Source organism: Prionailurus viverrinus, unplaced genomic scaffold (genome assembly GCF_022837055.1).
Source record: "Prionailurus viverrinus isolate Anna unplaced genomic scaffold, UM_Priviv_1.0 scaffold_49, whole genome shotgun sequence".
Classification (NCBI taxonomy): Eukaryota; Metazoa; Chordata; class Mammalia; order Carnivora; family Felidae; genus Prionailurus; species Prionailurus viverrinus.
In genome coordinates, this window is record NW_025927612.1 from 824028 (window position 1) to 841983 (window position 17956).

The following is a 17956-nucleotide window of genomic DNA, read 5'->3' on the forward strand; positions in this document are numbered from 1 at the left end:
CCTTGGTTCATAGTTCAGGGCCACGTGGCCTGCTGGTTAAGTGCAGGGGCCCTACAGTTGACTCTTAGCCTTGCCATTAACTAGCCCTGCAACTTTGTGCAAGTTTCCTAACCTCTCATGCCTCAGTTTCCCCACCTGTGAACTGTAGAAAATCAGGGTACCCCTTCTGGGGTCATGGTAAGGGGTGAATGAGTTCACACACGCAGAACACTTAGAGCAGCCCTGATGGTCAGGAGGACATCAGAAGTAGCAGAAACGTGTGGTTCAAGGTCAGCTTAAATCTCACTTCCTCTGTGAAGCTCTCCCTGATGCCCTGAGCCCCCGTAGACTTGCCTCCTCTCCCTCCCACGCGAGGTGTCCTCCAGAGATGAGCTGTTCCAGCAGTGGAGCCTCATCAGTGGGCACGTAGTTCTGCCCCCCCCCCCCGCCCCAGGCCCGGGACAGACACCCTTGGATCAGGTGGCAGTGGGCTTTGTCTCTGAACGGCGCCACTGCGAGGCCCAAGACCGGCACCCGGTAGGTGCTACGGAATGCCTGCCTGCCCACCCAACGGGAGGGCACTGTCCGCTCTCACCTGCTCCAGCCAGGTGCCCACTGAGGCCAGCAGAGGGCAGCAACGCCCTGCCCTGCACCGGCAGTCACAGGGGTGGGAGGGGAGGGGCCGGGCGGCCCAGGCAGGCCCCGCCAGGAGAAGTGGGGTTGGGCGCGATTGCGTTGTGGGAGGGAGGCCAGGGCTGTGCTGGGGACGCGCTTCGGGCACTGCCAGCTGCTCTTCAACCCCTGCCAGCGGCCCACCCAGGTAGGCAGGAACTGGGGCTGGCGAGGACGTGGGGTGCAAGGGACGCTGGGTCGTGGGGTGCTGCCTTGGGGCGTGCTGGGTCTGGGAGAAGCCGGGGGTCTGCAGGGCCCGCTCGCCGGAGAGGTCAAAGGCCATCAGGCGCCCCGATCCAACACCTCCTGAGGCCTTAGGGGCACGGCACCCCCTGAGGGGGGCGCCCTGGAGCTGGGAGGTGGGACCCCAGGCTTCTAACCCCCAAATGGGAAAGCTGGCGGGGCTGGGGGCAGGTGGCAGGGTAGGGAGGAGGCCCGCCTGGCTCCCCACCCCCACAGCCACCCAACCGGCCCGACCGGGTGGCAGTGTGCCCCGCTGCCACCACCTTGCCCCGAAGCTGCTGCTGCGGTGCACCGTGGAGAAAGTGGGCACCCCACCCCGTGTGCACCTGCCCCCCCGTCATAGCCCAGGGCCCCTGCTCTGCCAGCCTGGGGTGCAGACGGTGCCCTGTGAGTTTGGCCGGAGAGCCAGCTGTCAGTCGCCACTCCCTTCCCACCCCCTCCTGCGCCCCACACGCAGAGGGGACCTCTAGGCCCATCTAGGGCCCGTGTTTCCCCGGGCGAGGGAAACCAGTTGCCACGACTGAAGCTAAGTACTGGGTTCCTGGGGCCATGCCCCCGCCCCCTCGTGCACATCCTCTCTGCCTCAGCCGCCCCCCACAGCACCCCCCCCCACGGGCACCACCCCCTACCATCATGCTGCACCTGGCACGACTTTCCCAGTCCCCCGGGGCGGGGCTGGATGGACACAGGTTGCTTGCTCTCTGGACAGTCTTATTCCGGGCCAAGGGGGTGGGGGGTGGGGGGTGCAAGGTCTCCTGGACGGGCTGCCTTTGTCAGCATCTCCCGGCCCCCAGCCCGGACAAAGGCAGGCATTGAGGGCCAGGACTGGCACTTCGACCGGGCACCAAGGCTACCAAGGCTGAGGCTGGCATCGCAGGGGCTCAGCGCCCTGACCTTCCTGTGGGGGGCCCAGTGGCCTACCCTGTGCCCTTCACAGGGACCCGGGGGGCGGGACACAGAGGCGCACGCTGGCTGGCACGGGGTGGGAGTGGGCTGGGGCCGGCCGTGTGGGTCTCATTTTGCTGGCTCGAAGAAACCCTGTCCTTTGTCCCCAGGTCCCGGGGGGTGTCTCTCTGGGGGTGGGGCGTGGCGGGGAGCCCCCCGGCCCGAACAGCCCGGGTGGGGGTGAGAGCACCAGACAGTGAGTCCCTGGCCCAGGCCCGCGGACAGAGGGGACATTGTTGGGGTGGAGGCAGGGCTGCCTTGGCCCGGCCACTATTCACAAAGCTGCCAGCTGCGGTGGAGCCCAGCCGCCGGGCCCTTGGCCCCCCTGGCCTCCCTCCTCCCCCGGGGCCGAGGCTCCAGTGTCTCCCTCCCACTCAGGACAATGCCCCCCACAGCCGCCTTGTGCCCGTCGCCGCCGCCCTGGGCCGGCCAAACTGAGGAGATGGGCCTCCCTCGGCGCCACGCTGCCCAGGAGACCCCTCTGTCGCTCCTCTTCGAGGCGGTAAGCGCCTGGGTCCCCCGTCCACAGACGTGGTGCCTGGGGCGGGGGGCGGGGGTACGAGGCAGGGCAGGCACAGTGGTCCAGGGGAGCCCAGGCGCGGGGCTCCTGTGCACCGCGTCTGTTCCCCTCACCCACACAGCCCGGGCCTGGCCGCCGAGATCCCGGGTCCACAGGAAACGCCCCTGTCCCCAGGCCGGGCCTGACCTTCCTGTCTGTGTCCCTGAGATAAGGGGCTCCGGGGCCTTCCTCGGGGCTCTGCCTCCAGCCAGCACACCCGCCGGGGCCCGGGCTGGCATCTCCGCCGCCAAGCCGCAGGGCACCCAGGGACAGCGGGCCATGCCCAGCTGTGCAGGACCCCAGCCCAACTTAGGACCTGGACTCTGTCCCCTTCTCTGCGGCTCTGCGCCCGGGAGCTCTGCGTGGTGAGCCGGCGCTTCCTGTCGCCTCGTCACCTGGCAGCCGCGGGGACCCGAGGTTGTGGAGCAGGGGCCAGGACGCGGGGCGGCCTCCTCTGGAGGCTCGGGGCCCCCACAGGCCCAAGGGAGATAGCTTTAGCGTGAGCTCCGAATGGCTCCACATGGGTGGGGGTGGGGGTGCCCAGGCCTGGCTTCACCCCCGAGTGCCCTCTCCTCAGGCAGGCTCACCCTTCTCTCTCTCTCTCTCTCTCTCTCTCTCTCTCTCTCACGCCTGCACGTCAGCACCCCGGGGCTGGGGCCCCCGCTCTACCCCTGCACCCAGTGTCATCTCTCGGTGCTTCCCCATGGCCTCCCCAAGTGCCCACTCTGGCTGGCTCCCAGGTGTCCCCCAGTCCCCGCTCTGACCCCCTCCCAGCCCTCTCCTCTGCCCTGCCTCCATTGCCACGTGAGCGGGGAAGGGGCAGAGAGACAGAGAGGGAGACTCAGAATCTGAGGCAGGCTCCAGGCTCCGAGCTGTCAGCACAGAGCCCGACGCGGGGCTCGAACCCGCGAACCATCAGATCGTGACCTGAGCCGAAGTCGGACGCTCAGCTGGCTGAGCCACCCAGGCGTCCTGGAGAGGGTCCCTCTTTACAGCTGGCCCTGCCCGCCCAGGGCGAGGTTTCTCTCCACGCCCTCACCGTCTCTCTCTCTTGCTGTGGCTGTCCCCCACCTTGCATGGTGGCCCTGCTCCCCTTGCCCCCAGGCTGACAACTGCCACCAGCCTTTGTTCTACGTCCCTGTCCTCTTCCTTGTCTTTCCCTCCCCTTCCCGCTTGCCTGGCTGCCGCAGCCTCTCCGCCTCCCCTGGTGTCTCCCCATCAGCACCTCCCGCTTCTCCCCTGCCCCTCCCTCCTCTCCCGCCCTTTCCCCTCTCTCACTGCCCCTCCGTGGCTCAGAGTCCTTCTGTTTTGTTCTTGTGCCTTTTCAGGACCCGCCCCGTCCTTCAACAATGTAGATGCTTAAGTAGGAGATGAGAGAAATTCTTTCCTCGGGCACACGTGTGTGTGCGCCCCAGCCCACCCTCTCCCCATCTCGTGGATACTCTCTCTGTGCCTCTCTCTGTCTCTCTCTCTGCCCCTTTTCTCCCTGTCTCCCTCTGTCTCTCTCTCTGTCCTCTGTCTCCCTTCCTATCTGTCTCCCTTCTGGATCCTCCTCTTCCTCTGGTGCTCTCTCCACCCCTCCTCATCGGTGTCTTTCACTGCCCTGACACGTGCGTGCGGGCATAGGGTGTGGAAGCTGGTGCTCTCCCCCCACCCCCCGCCCCCCGCCCCAACCAGGCCTCGCTTGGCTGCGCTCTCCCCCCAGGTACCTGTGATGGCTCCCCGGCCTCCCCTCGGGCCCCACCTCCTGCTCGTGCTCCTGCTGTGCCCGCCGCCCCTGGCCGAGGCCCGTCACTTCTCCGCCCCCAACACCACCTTCAACCACTTGGCCCTGGCCCCTGGCCGAGGCACCCTCTACGTGGGCGCCGTGAACCGCCTCTTCCAGCTCAGCCCCGAGCTGCAGCTGGAGGCCGTGGCTGTCACCGGCCCTGTGTTCGACAGTCCCGACTGCGTGCCCTTCCGTGACCCGGCGGACTGCCCGCAGGCCCGGCTCACCGACAACGCCAACCAGCTGCTGCTGGTGAGCGGCCGGGCCGGGGAGCTCGTGGCCTGCGGGCAGGTGCGGCAGGGCGTGTGTGAGAAGCGGCGCCTTGACGATGTGGCCCAGGTGCTGTACCAGGCCGAGGACCCTGGCGACGGGCAGTTCGTGGCCGCCAACGCCCCGGGGGTGGCCACGGTGGGCCTGGTGGTGCCTACGCCAGGCCGGGACCTCCTGCTGGTGGCCAGAGGCCTGGCGGGCAAGCTGTCGGGAGGGGTGCCACCCCTGACCGTGCGCCAGCTGGCCGGGCCGCAGCCCTTCTCCAGCGAGGGCCTGGGCCGCCTGGTGGTGGGCGACTTCTCGGACTACAACAACAGCTACGTGGGGGCCTTTGCCAACGCCCGCTCCGCCTACTTCGTCTTCCGCCGCCGGGGCGCGCGGGCGCAGGCCGAGTACCGCTCCTACGTGGCCCGGCTCTGTCTCGGGGATGCCAACCTTTACTCCTACGTGGAGGTGCCCCTCACCTGCCAGGGCCAGGGCCTCATCCAGGCTGCCTTCCTCGCCCCGACCACCTTGCTGGGGGCATTTGCCGCAGGCCCCAGCGGGGCGCAGGCAGCCCTGTGCGCCTTTCCCTTGGCTGAGCTGGACGGGAGCATGGACCGGGCCCGGCGCCTTTGCTACACGGCGGGTGGCCGGGGCCCCAGCGGCACAGAGGAGGCCTCCGTGGAGTATGGAGTCACGTCTCGCTGCGTCGCCCTGCCCCCCGTGAGTGCCCCTGTCACCGCGGGCTTTGTGTGCCGCCTTCGTGAGGCGGCCCCGTCTTGCCTGGCCTGCCTCTCCGTCCCTGTCGCTCCGCGGTGTCTCTCGGCCCAAGGCAGGGACCGCCACACGTAGTCCCGGGCTGTGGGTGGCTGGATGCTGTCAGGTGACAACCGGCTGCTTAGAGGATGTCCGGGAGGGGCAGGCTCCTGGTTGCCCTTGGCCTGTGTCTCTCTGCTGTGTGAGCTTGTCCTGACACGGGGCTGGGGGCCTGACCACTCTGTCCCGGGTCCCCCAGGGTTCCCTGGCCTCACCCTCCAGCCTTGACTAGCTCTGGGTCCGGGGGAAGGCACTTCCTGCCTCTTCCAGGAATCTGATCCCCTCCCTGTCCACCCAGGACTCCCCCGAGTCATACCCCTGCGGTGACGAGCACACGCCCAGCCCCATTGCTGGCCGCCAGCCCCTGGAGGCCAGGCCGCTGCTGCAGCTCCGGCAGCCCATCAGCGCCGTGACAGGCCTCCAGGCAGATGGGCACACGATAGCTGTCCTGGGGGACACCCAGGGGCAGCTGCATAAGGTGAGGCCCTGACTGAGGAGGGGCTGCCCGAGCCCTGGGCCCCGAGCGCCAAAGGCCTCCACACTGCCCGGCGAGGCCTGGCCTCACTGGCTTGACTGGGGGTGCCCCTGCCCTGCTCGGGGAAGCCCCAGGTCCCTTGCGCCTCTCGGGCCGCGTCCACTGGCAGGTCGGAAGGCCAAGCCAAACACCGATGGCTGGCCGGGTGCCGCCTCCTGGGACGCCTAGGTGTGTGACTTAGGATGACTTCCCAGGAACCTCCTGGGCAGCCCCCATTGCTCCAGATCGTAGCGGGAGCCAGCGGTCAAGGTGGGCAGGATTGGCACGGGGATGGGGTGGGCAGTGCCCGGTCCCCAGAGCCGGCCTGGCCCCGGAGGTCTCTGCGAGGCAGACTCTGGCCTCCTCGTGACCTGCTCACATCCCTGCAGCTGCCCTCCTGCCCCTGGCTCCCAAGGCCCTTAGCCGGGGTGGCCGGGTGATGCCCAAAGCGGGAGGTGACGCCGGCAGAACAGGGCGTCCCGCCCCACTCCCACGCAGGGCCCATGGCCCGGCCTCCCCGGTCTGGCAGGAAGGAGAGCCGGCTCTACGGGAAAGGGTGCCTCCCGGGAGCCCCAACCGAGAGGAGAGCACGTGCCCTGGGTGGCTGGCCCGTGGCCATCTCGGGAGCAGGCCTTGTCGTCCCTCCAGGTCTTTGTCAACGGCTCCCGAGGCCAGGTGTACCACTCCCAGCAAGTGGGGCTTCTGGGCTCAGCTATCAGCCCAGACCTGCTGGTGGACGGCAGGGGCAGCCACCTCTACGTCCTGACTGCCCAGCGGGTGAGGCTTGTCCCGGGGCAGGGAGGGCACACGCACCCCGAGTCCCCGCACCCACCGCCCCTGGCCCTTGCCGCCCCCGCAGGTGGACCGCGTGCCCGTGGCAGCGTGCCCCCAGTTCCCTGACTGTGCCAGCTGCCTCCAGGCCCGGGACCCGCTGTGTGGCTGGTGCGTCCTCCAGGGCAGGTGAGCGCGGCCGACAGGTGGTGTGTGCCCGAGGGCGCCCCAGGGGCACTGCCTCCACCCTGCCCCTGGAGGCCCAGCCTGCTTCCTCCTCCTTTGCCAGCCCCGCCCCCAGCCAGGCCTCCTCCGGTGGCAAGCCTTCCCCGTGCGGCAGTGGCCCCCAAAGCCTGCACACTGACCGGGAAGCCCTGTCTGCTTGGCCCCTTCCTCTTTTTTTTTAATGTTTATATATATATTTTTTAATGTTTCATTTATTTTTGAGAGAGAGAGAGAGGGAGGGAGGGAGGGAGGGAGACAGACGGAGAACGAGCAGGGCAGGGGCAGAGAGCGAGGGAGACCCAGAACCTGAAGCAGGCTCCAGGCTCTGAGCTGTCGGCACAGGGCCCGACGCGGGGCTCGAACCCATGAAATGCGAGATCATGACCTGAGCCGAAGTTGGACACTCAAGTGACTGAGACACCCAGGCGCCCCCTCGGCCCCTTCCTCTTGAGCATAGTCCCTTTCACTCCCCCTGAGACCCACGTGGCAGGCCAACGGGCCCCTGTCCCACAGGTGTACCCGCAAGGGCCAATGCGACCGAGCAGCCCAGGCCAACCAGTGGCTGTGGAGCTACGAGGACAGCCACTGCCCGCATGTGCAGACCTTGCTGCCGGCCCACCGCCCGCGCCAGGAGCAGGGCGTGGTAAGATGCCCGCCACTAGCTGCCTGCGGTGGTGGGGGTGGGGGGCTGCCCCCAGGCCTCCCCGGCCTCCTGTCCTGCTGTCTCTGCTCCCACCCCGCTCCACCCTCACCCCTGCTCTGCCCTAGCAGCATCTCCTTTGCTGAGACACCCCCCACACACACACCGAGAAGCCCCTGCCTGCTCTGTTTTCCTTGCGTGTGTCCCAGGTCACCTTGTCTGTCCCTCGGCTGCCCACCCTGGCCATGGATGAATACTTCCATTGCGCCTTTGGGGACTACGACAGTTTGGCTCACGTGGAAGGGCCCCACGTAGCCTGCATCACTCCTCCCCAAGATCAGCTGCCTCTTAACCCTCCAGGCACAGGTGAGGGGCCCCTGGGGCGGGGAGGTTGGGGACCGGGGCGGGAGCTGCAGGGGCAGGAGCCGCATGACCTACCACCATCCCCTCCCAGACCACGTCACCTTGCCCCTGGCTTTGATGTTTGAGGACGTGGCCGTGGCCGCCACCAACTTCTCCTTCTACGACTGCAGCGCTGTCCAGGCCTTGGAGGCGGCCGCCCCGTGAGTGCTGGGCCTGGCTGCTGGGCAGGGGTGGCAGCCCCCGACGGAGCCCAGCCTGAGCAGCCACCACCCCCCCCCCCCGCCCCTCCAGGTGCCGCGCTTGTGTGGGCAGCCTCTGGCGGTGCCACTGGTGCCCACGGAGCAGCCGCTGTGTGTACGGGGAGCACTGCCCAGAGGGGGAGGTGACCGTCTACAGTGCCCAGGAGGTGGGTGGGCCCAGCCCCCGACCCACGCTATGCCCTGCCCGGGCCCCTCAACTTCCGAAGGGCTAAAGGGTCTCCTTTCCGCAGACGGATGTCCAGGTGCGTGGCCCAGGGGCCTGTCCCCGGGTGGAGGGCCCAGCGGGTCCCCTCCTGGTGCCTGTCGGTTGGGAGAGCCGTTTGGCCCTGCGCGTGCGGAACCTTCAGCATTTCGGAGTGAGTGGGGGATGGGGATGGGGGGGGGCTGACCATGTCCAGGGTCCTGACGACGTCCACTCCCAGAGCCTGCCCGCCTCGTACCACTGCTGGCTGGAGCTGCCCGGAGAACTTCGAAGGCTGCCGGCCTCTCTGGAAGAGACGGCAGGGGACGTGGGCCTCATCTACTGCCAGGCCCAGCAGGTGTGTGGCCGCCCCACAGCCTCACCTGCCACCACACACTTTCTGTAGCCCTCGGGGGCCCCGCACGGCCCTTGCCTCGCAGACCCTTCCGGGCCATCGGTGTCCTGTCGCCATCCCGAGGCCTGCTCTGCGTAGGCCCGGGCCGTGCAGTGGGAACATGGCACCCACAGCCTCTGCCCCAGGCTCGCAGTCTGCCGGGAGACGTGGGCACGGAAGCGAGGCACCCATTCTGGGAGGAGGGTCCTGGAGGAGACGGGGGCCAGGGGCATCCTGAGTCGGGCCCAGCCTGACCCCACCCTCCACCCACAGTTCTACCCCTCCATGGCCCAGCAGGAGCTCCCGGTGCCCATCTATATCACCCGGGGCAAGGGGCAACGGCTGGACAATGCCCACGCTCTTCATGGTGAGCTTGGGGACGGCAGGGCGGGTGGCACAAGGCGTGTGGCAGATGGGATGCGCCTCAGTGCACCGCCTGGCCTTCCCTAGTGACCCTGTACGACTGTGCCGTGGGCCACCCCGACTGCAGCCGCTGCCAGGCAGCCAACGGAAGCCTGGGCTGTCTGTGGTGCAGCCACGGGCAGCCCGCCTGTCGCTACGGTCCTCTATGCCCCCCCGGGGCCGTGGAGCTGCTGTGTCCCACGCCCAGCATCGACGCAGTGAGCCCCCAGCCCCTCTGCTGCCCCCCATCCCACGGCCCACCCTTCCACCCCCTCCCCACCCGCCCTGCCACGCTCTCCACTCTCCTGGCCTCACCCAGGTCAGACCAGCCTGCGCTCAGGCCCCCGAGCCCTAGCGGCTCTGTCCTGCCTCAGGCTGGTCAGCTGGCCGGGCACCCCTATTGCAGGTCGGATGTGGGATCCGAACACTCCATCGTCACCCTTCCCTGCTGCAGATCGAGCCCCTGACCGGGCCCCCCGAGGGCGGCTTGGCCCTCACCATCTGGGGCTCCAACCTGGGCCGGGACTTTGCTGAGGTGCGAGACGCTGTGAATGTGGCTGGCCGGCCCTGCAGCCCTGAGCCCTCCCTCTACCGCACCTCTGCCCGGTGAGGCATCCTAGCTGCCCGGGGGGCGGGGGAGGGATGCCCTCCCGGGGAGGCCCTCAGAGAGCGGCTGCCCAGAGAAGGGAGGCCTGGAGCCAAGGAACATGGGCCCGGGCCAGATGCGCCAAAGGAAGATGAGCCAGGGGAGGGAAGGAGAGGGGAGCTGGCAGCGAGAGGGCGCAGGTCCTGGGCAGTGGCCGGTGAGTGGCCCACGGCTCCTGCTGAGGGAGGGCCTGACCAGCCACCGGGTCTCCATTCCCCAGGATTGTGTGCGTGACATCCCCTGCCCCCAACGGCACCACAGGGCCAGTCCAAGTGGCCATTAAGAATCGGCCACCAGGCGTCTCAACCCAGCATTTCACCTACCAGGTCAGTGCCCACGCCTGGGTGGTCCCCGCACAGAGCGACAGTAGGAGGGAGGGGCAGGAGGGCATGGACATCTAGGTGAGGCTTTCAAAGTTGGCCTGGGAGGTCGCACGAAGGGCCGCCACTAGTCCAGGAGCGAAGCCGCGGATCTGACTGTTCGTTCAGGCCCCTGAGCCGAGGACAGTGGTGGCATCTGTCCGGGGGGGGGGGGGGGGGGGAGGGCAGTGAGGGACTGGAGCTTCCTGCCGGCACAGCTCGGGAGTGAGGGAGAGCGAGGACGCCTCCAGACACTAGCTTGAGCCCCCGCCATCCACTGGGGCTAATTCTGAAGCCAGGAAGCCCAGGGCGGGAGCGGAGGGAGGCAGGGCCCGGTTAGTATCGGGAGTTCTGCGGCGCCCGAAGGTGGTGATTGGATCTCAGGGTTTAGAGCTGGGGTGGGGGTGGGGGGCTGGGAGGTGTAAGCCGTGGCAGAGGAGGCCGTCCCGAGGGGCAGAGACGCAGTGAGGAGAGAAGAGCCCCCTCCGAGGGCAGGGCAGCTAGAAGGAGAGCCGCGGGGCTGCAGAAGCCCTGACACAGGGGTTCCGGAAGGAGGGTGTGGTGGGCGGTGGCCCGGGTGAGGAAGCACAAGTGCCTCGGGGACCAGAGCCGAGGTGAGTGAGTGCCAGGCCAGGCTGCCATGGCTGCCCCAGGCTGCTCTGTCCCCCAGGACCCCGTCCTGCTGAGCCTGAGCCCCCAGTGGGGCCCCCAGGCAGGGGGTACCCAGCTCACCATCCACGGGCAGCACCTGCAGACAGGAGGCAACGTCAGCGTCTTTGTGGGTGGACAACCCTGTCCTATGTGAGTGTCTCTCCTCCTGGCCCCAAGCTGGCTGCTGTCAGCTCGGGGCATTCCCTGCAGGCCTCACTGTCCCCTCATGTACCGGGGGCAGTGGACTCAGGGCTCCCTAAAAGCCCCCATCAAAGTGCAACAGAAACGGCCACTGTGCCCATCCCTAGTACCCTGTGCCCTCACTGAGGGAGGCGACGTTGGGTCTGGTGGGGTGGCCAGGCCCAGGCTAGAGCGCAAGATGCCAGACCCCTCCCCACCCTGCAGCCGGGAGCCGGTGTGTCCCGAGGCCATTGTGTGCCGCACCATGTCCCAGGCCAGCCCAGGAGAAGCTGTGGTTCGAGTGGTGTTTGGCCACGCCCAGCGCACGCTGCCCGCCAGCCCGTTCCACTACACCGCCAACCCCCAGCTTGTGGCGGCAGAGCCCAGCGTCAGCTTCCGGGGGTGAGGACCCAGTCCGCTCGGGGTCGCCGCCACACCTGGCCGGGGAGGCGGGGCGGGGGCGGGGCCTCCCGCCCGCGCCTCGCCCCTGCTGACTGCCGCCCTGGCACAGGGGCGGGCGGCTGATCCGAGCCAGGGGCACGGGCCTGGACGTGGTGCGGCGGCCCCTGCTGTCCGTGTGGCTGGAGGCCCCGGCGGAGATGCAGGTCGCAGGGGCCCGGCCCCCGGCCTCAACCCCGACGAGGAGCTGCGGGGCCCCCGCTGCAGCCCCCCAGGCTTGTATCCAGCTCGAGGGAGGCCTGCTGCAGGTGAGCGCCCCACGGGCCGGCAGCGGGGCCGGTCGTGCCCGCGGAGGGAGGACGGGGGCCCGGGGTCCCCCTGGCCCCCAGGGAGCGAGCGAGGGAGCCCCAGCTCACCCCACCTGGTCCTGCCCCCGGCTGCCTCCTAGTGCTCCACCGTCTGTTCCGTCAACTCGTCCAGTCTCCTCCTGTGCCAGAGCCCTGCCGTGCCAGATGGGGCGCACCCGCAGCGGGTCTTTTTCACCCTAGACAACGTGCACGTAGACTTCGCCAGCGCCAGCGGGGGCCAGGACTTCCTGTACCAGCCCAACCCCCGCCTGGCCCCCCTCAGCCGCGAGGAGCCTGCCCGCCCCTACCGCCTCAAGCCGGGCAACGTCCTGGACGTGGAGGTGAGGGCTTCCGCCGGCCGGCTCTGTGCGGGAAGCGCGCGCCTAGGCTGGCTGTCCTGGCTCGAGCCCCCCCCCCCGGTGTGTCTCCCAGGGCCAAGGCCTCAACCTGGGGATCAGCAAGGAGGAGGTGCGCGTGCACATCGGTGATGGCGAGTGCCTGGTGAAGACCCTCACGCTCACCCACCTCTACTGCGAGCCGCCGTCGCGGGCCCCCCAGCCAGCCAACGGCTCCAGTAGCCTGCCGCAGTTCGTGGTGAGGCGGGGCTCTGGGTGCCTTGGCGGCTGGGCAGGCGGAGCCTTGAAGGCCCGCACTCAGGAGCCCCGTTCCCCCCAGGTTCAGATGGGCAACGTGCGCCTGGCCCTGGGCCCCGTCCAGTATGAGACGGAGCCCCCTCTGTCCGCCTTCCCTGTGGAGGCCCAGGTGGGCCTGGGCATGGGCGCTGCGGTTCTCATTGCCGCTGTACTCCTCCTCACCCTCATGTACAGGTGAGAGCGCCCCACGACCCCTTCGCGAGCTTGCCCCTTCACTGGTGCAGAGACGTTCCCCCCCCCCCCCACGGCAGGCCTCCAGACAGCTGGCCACCCTGGCTCCGTGACCTCGGCCCCCCCAGGCTCGGGCCCGCGGCTGACACCTGGTCCCCGGGCTGCAGGCACAAGAGCAAGCAGGCCCTGCGGGACTATCAGAAGGTTCTGGTGCAGCTGGAGAACCTGGAGATTGGCGTGGGTGACCAGTGCCGCAAGGAGTTCACAGGTGGGGTGGGGCCGCGGGGAGGGGGCGGTTGGCAGAGGGCCCAGCTGGGCCCAAGCCCACACCTGGGTGACTCCCGGCCCGCAGACCTGATGACCGAGATGACCGACCTCAGCAGCGACCTGGAGGCCAGCGGGATCCCCTTCCTGGACTACCACACGTATGCCGAGCGAGTCTTCTTCCCAGGGCGCGGCGGCTGCCCACTGCAGCCCGCACCCGAGGGGCCTGGCGAAGAGGGCCGCCGCGCCCCCGTGCGCCAGGGCCTGACGCAGCTCTCCAACCTGCTCAACAGCAAGCTCTTCCTCCTCACGGTGAGGACTATGTGGCTGGGCAGGGCGCCCGGGGGCGGGGGTGCGGCAGGGCCGGGCAGCGGGTGGGGGCACAAAGGTGGGAGAATACGCGGGGCTCCCCTAAGTGCCGCCCCGCACCGCCCCCCCCCCCCCAGCTCATCCACACCCTGGAGGAGCAGCCCGGCTTCTCCCAGCGGGACCGCTGCCACGTGGCTTCTCTGCTGTCTCTGGCGCTGCATGGCAAGCTTGAGTACCTGACTGACATCATGAGGACTCTGCTAAGTGACCTGGCCGCCCATTACGTGCACAAGAACCCCAAGCTCATGCTGCGCAGGTTGGCTCTGGCCCGACCACGGGGCCCGGGAGCAGGGGTGGGGGACTCCCCGCTGAGCTGCCCGCCTGCCCGCCGGCCCTGCCCCATCCTGGGGCCGGGCAGGGCCGGGAACCCCCAGGAGGCAGGCCAGGACAGAAGGCACCGGTAGGGAGGTAGATGGGCATCCTTCCCGGGGGCCCGGGCAAAGGGGACCGACAGGTGGCAGAGCCCTGGCTTCCCCCCTTTGCCCACCTCGGCCCGGGGACGGGGTGGCCCCGCAGCACCACCCCCTCTGACCTGGGGCCTGCTCCCCCCAGGACAGAGACCATGGTAGAGAAACTGCTTACCAACTGGCTGTCCATCTGTCTCTACGCCTTCCTGAAGGTGAGGGGCACCCCAGGTGACACCTCGTCCCCTCGCTTCACGCGCGGGCTGCTGCGTGTGGCCTCGCGGACCTGGCCCCAATTCTCCCCGGGGCCTCGGGCTACGAGGGCTTGGAAAGGGGGAAGGCGTGGGGCGGAGGCGTCTCCCCTCGGAGCTGACACGGGCCTGTCCCGATGCTTGCAGGAGGTGGCCGGTGAGCCGCTGTACATGCTCCTCCGGGCCATCCAGTACCAGGTGGACAAGGGCCCCGTGGACGCCGTGACCGGCAAGGCAAAACGGACCCTGAATGACAGCCGCCTGCTTCGGGAGGATGTGGACTTCCGGCCCCTGACGCTGATGGTGTTGGTGGGCCCCAGGGCCGGCGGGGCCGCGGGGAGTGGTGCGGCACAGCGCGTGCCTGCCCGGGTGCTCGACACAGACACCATCACCCAGGTCAAAGAGAAGGTGTTGGACCAAGTCTACAAGGGCACCCCCTTCTCCCAAAGGCCCTCAGTGCACGCCCTAGACCTCGGTGAGAGAGCCCACCCCCCCCCCCATCCCCACATGGGCCTGTTCCCACCTGTAGATGCTCAGCCGGGCCTTGCTTCAAATGGCAGGCTTGGGGGACAGGCTGCAGGCTAATCGGCCTCCCCACGTGCCCCCAGAGTGGCGCTCGGGTCTCGCTGGTCATCTGACCCTGTCAGATGAGGACCTGACCTCGGTGACCCAGAACCACTGGAAGAGACTCAACACCCTACAGCACTACAAGGTAACCGGCGGGCAGGTGCTGGGGGGAGGCAGGCCCCCATCTCTGGATCAGCCAGGGAGGGAGCCCAGCTTCTGCTCATTGCCCCACCAGGTCCCAGACGGAGCCACAGTGAGGCTCATCCCCCAGCTGCACAAGGGAGGCGCCGTCTCCCAGAGCCTGGCCCAGAGCTGCCCCTTGGGGGAGAGTGAGTCCTGCGGCCCCCATGCGCCCATCTGCGCCCCAGAGCTGAAGTGGGCAGGCAGGAGCCCTGGGCTTGCCGTCTGCCTTGCCTGGGTGTCCCCCACACCGCGCCAGTGGGCAAGCGAACGCTCTAGGCTGGGCCGAGGGCCTGGGGCAGACGAGGGCGCCAGCTCGTCCTGGCTGGGGAGCTCTGGGACCACGGGGTGTTGGGCTGAGCGAGCCCCTCGGCTGCCACCCTCTCTGCCTCTCTTTTCCCAGGCTGGGCATCCCCGGCCGGTGGTGTGGGAGAGCAGGCAGGGGCACAGGACTGAGGCCGGGCTTCTGCGCCCTCAGACACCCCCATGTTGGAGGATGGCGAGGAAGGCGGGGTCCACCTCTGGCACCTGGTGAAAGCCACCGAAGAGCCGGAAGGGGCTAAGGCCCGGCGCAGCAGCCTGAGGGAGCGAGAACGGGAGCGGGCGCGCGCGAAGGCAATTCCAGAAATCTACCTCACCCGCCTGCTCTCCATGAAGGTCGGTGTAGCTGCGGAGCTGGAGGGAGGAGCCACAAGGCTGGGAAGGTTCCTGGAGGGGGGCCCTGACTGGGCAGTGGAGAGGGCGTGGTCCCGACGTGGAGAGGGCGTGGTCCCGAGAGGTAGAGGGGCCCCACCCACTGACGGAGCCCGCCCCGGCCTCCCGCACGGCCCCTCCCATGCCTTCTAGGGCACGCTGCAGAAGTTTGTGGACGACACGTTCCAGGCCATCCTCAGCGTGAACAGGCCCGTGCCCATAGCCGTCAAGTACCTGTTCGACTTCCTGGACGAGCTGGCAGAGAAGCATGGCATTGAGGACCCGGAGACCTTGCACATCTGGAAGACTAACAGGTGCCTCGCCTACTGTCCCCGCCCCCATGCGGTCGAGACATGGAGTCCCAGAGGGATGAGGACATTGCCCGGGGTGGGGGCCACAGGGCCAGGACGCGAACCTACGTGTGGTGTCACGCACCCTGGATTTCTGGCCGCCCCCGACACGGACTCGTAAGACAGCTCCCTGCGGAACTCAGGTCCGAGGCCCGGGCTGACGATGCCTGTGGCCGACCCGTGTCCCCAGCCTGCTGTTGCGATTCTGGGTGAACGCCCTGAAGAACCCACAGCTCATCTTTGACGTGCGCGTGTCAGACAACGTGGATGCCATCCTGGCGGTCATCGCCCAAACCTTCATCGACTCCTGCACTATCTCGGAGCATAAAGTGGGCCGGGTAAAGGCAGAGCCGGCCCTGGTAGCTTCCAGAGGGGTGACAAGGAAAGGCTCAGGGCACACGCCACGGAGGCTCAGTACCCAGCCCTGAGCGGGCCTGGGAGTGGGGTTGGGGTGGTGGCACCTAACGGGCCGGGAGGCCCGGGGGTGGGGGGAGGGCACCGGTGATGCATTCAGGGTGACAGGGCCGGAGCTCCCCCGCCTCCCCGCTCAGGCCCACCCCTACCCGGAGCAGGACTCCCCAGTGAACAAACTGCTGTATGCCCGGGAGATCCCTCGCTACAAGCAGATGGTGGAGAGGTAGGTGTCGGGCCACGGGGGGGGGGGGGACTGGGGGGGGTGCTGCCTGCGCCTAACCGTGTCTCCCCTGCCAGATACTACTCCGACATCCGCCAGAGCTCCCCGGCCAGCTATCAGGAGATGAACTCGGCTCTGGCCGAGCTCTCCGGGGTGAGGCGCAGCCCAGGGGGCGCACTCCTCCATGTTCGGGTGGGGGCGGGGTGGAGGGGGGAGGTTTGGGGTTTAAGGTCCAGGCCGGGGCTCACCCCTCCACGTGCTGCCCCCAGAACTACACATCAGCCCCCCACTGCCTGGAAGCTTTGCAAGAGCTCTACAACCACATCCACAGGTATTACGACCAGGTGAGGCCTGCGGCGCTCCAGTGGGGGGAGGGGCGCTCGAGGCAGGGGGGGGGGCGGCGGGGAAGTGGGGCACGGCCCCAGAGCCCAGAGCCAGGCCCCGGGGATCCTCCCTGCCGGTGGAAGCAGGTGTCTGGGCCCATCTGGGCGGGGGGGGGGGGGGGGGGAGGGCCCAGGTTGGGGAAGGAGCGTGGCTTCTGTCCAGATTCCTCGGGGAGGCCTGGGGCAGCTCCTGCTGGACCCCCCCCAGGCTGGCACGGCCCTGGGTAACGGGCGGAGCACGGAGGCCTCAGGGAGGGCACCCTCTTCTGCCCTGGCAGATCATTGGTGCCCTGGAGGAGGATCCCGTGGGCCAGAAGATGCAGCTGGCCTGCCGCCTGCAGCAGGTAGCAGCCCTGGTGGAGAACAAAGTGACGGACCTGTGAGCCGGTCACCTGAGGCCCAGCGGCCTGGAGAGGAGCAGCGCTGCCCGGATGGAGCCAGCAGCCGAGGAGGGGCCGGCAGGGCGCGGAAGGGGGTCGTGCCCACCAGGGGGCTCCCTGCCACCTCTCCCACCACCCGCCCTTCCTTCCCCTACCCCGCTTCTTTCTAATTTATCGTAATCCTTACCTCTCTCCCCCGCCTCCCCCACTATATTTATTTGCTTGCTGGAGAATCACATCTGGAAATAAAATAGAAATACATCTTTTTAGAAAAACCCCCAGCCTGTGCCTGTCCCTGTGAGAGTTTACTCAGTGCCTCCCTTCTTGGTCCTCCCCTCGGCCCCGCAGCTGTGACTTCTGCCCGAGGAAAAAGGGCCATCCGGCACCCCCCCCCCCCGGGCCTTCCTCTCTTCTGTCCCCTCACCGCCTCCCTTGGCCCACCCGCCCCCACCTACGGCCACCCCGCCCTACCCCTACCAATTCGTTCCTGGCCCAGGGACAGCAGGACCAAGCGTCTCCCATCTTGGCCTCACCACGGTCACTGCCGAGCCCCCACTGCTTCTTTCTGACTGTCCGACAGTCCCCAGCTGGCCTCCCCGCTCCACACCGGCCCCCTCCGCTCCCTCCTGGGAGCAGCCAGAGTGATGTTTCCAAAGAGCAAAAGTGCCCGTCAGCCTCTGCGAGGATCTCACACAAACGCCCACAGGTTCCGTGAGGACCCTTGGCCGCCCAGGGCCTCCCTGCTTCTCCCCACCCCCGACCCCTCTGTGGCCAAAGAGGCCCCCGGCCTATCCTGCTGCAGACCTCACCCCAGCCGGGTCCTGCACCGCCCTGGAAGCTCGCCCACCCACCCCTTGCTGGGCAACCGACTCTTCCTGGTCCCTCGGATGCAGCCCCAAAGTCACAGGCTCCAGAGGGCTCTGCCTGACCTGGAGGTCCCTCTGTCACCGGCCTGTTAGAGCTGGGGGCTTGTGTGGGCCCCACCGGAGGAGGACCCCTGAGGGCAGGGCCAGGGCAGATGGGTCCCCGTGCCTCCCACGTGGGCACGTGGCACATGCTGGTGGACGCAGGGAGGAAGGCAGGGATGGCCG

General features: G+C 68.3%; 1 protein-coding gene across 7 annotated transcripts; it reads left to right on the plus strand.

Annotated features, from left to right (window-relative positions):
• Positions 1 to 692: 692 nt before the first annotated feature.
• On the plus strand, positions 693 to 17140 carry PLXNB3 (plexin B3). 7 transcript variants are annotated; one of them, XM_047847651.1, is made up of 36 exons: positions 693 to 799; positions 2235 to 2341; positions 4104 to 5141; positions 5533 to 5712; positions 6397 to 6525; positions 6608 to 6708; positions 7258 to 7387; positions 7594 to 7750; positions 7839 to 7947; positions 8039 to 8153; positions 8238 to 8363; positions 8430 to 8546; positions 8856 to 8949; positions 9033 to 9202; positions 9439 to 9590; positions 9851 to 9956; positions 10660 to 10790; positions 11046 to 11222; positions 11332 to 11527; positions 11668 to 11907; positions 11999 to 12160; positions 12242 to 12393; positions 12558 to 12658; positions 12743 to 12966; positions 13101 to 13279; positions 13576 to 13642; positions 13826 to 14153; positions 14239 to 14390; positions 14481 to 14574; positions 14904 to 15082; positions 15272 to 15432; positions 15659 to 15806; positions 16020 to 16105; positions 16180 to 16255; positions 16372 to 16446; positions 16764 to 17140. In XM_047847651.1, the coding sequence occupies exons 2-36, from the start codon at positions 2282 to 2284 to the stop codon at positions 16866 to 16868; spliced, it is 5817 nt and encodes a 1938-aa protein (XP_047703607.1). In that variant the 5' UTR covers positions 693 to 799; positions 2235 to 2281; the 3' UTR covers positions 16869 to 17140. The 7 variants fall into 7 exon arrangements, with proteins under 7 accessions (XP_047703607.1, XP_047703603.1, XP_047703604.1 ...); XM_047847647.1 differs by having other exon boundaries at positions 695 to 799; positions 2218 to 2341; XM_047847648.1 differs by having other exon boundaries at positions 695 to 799; positions 2218 to 2341; positions 16041 to 16105.
• The last annotated feature ends 816 nt before the right edge of the window (positions 17141 to 17956 follow it).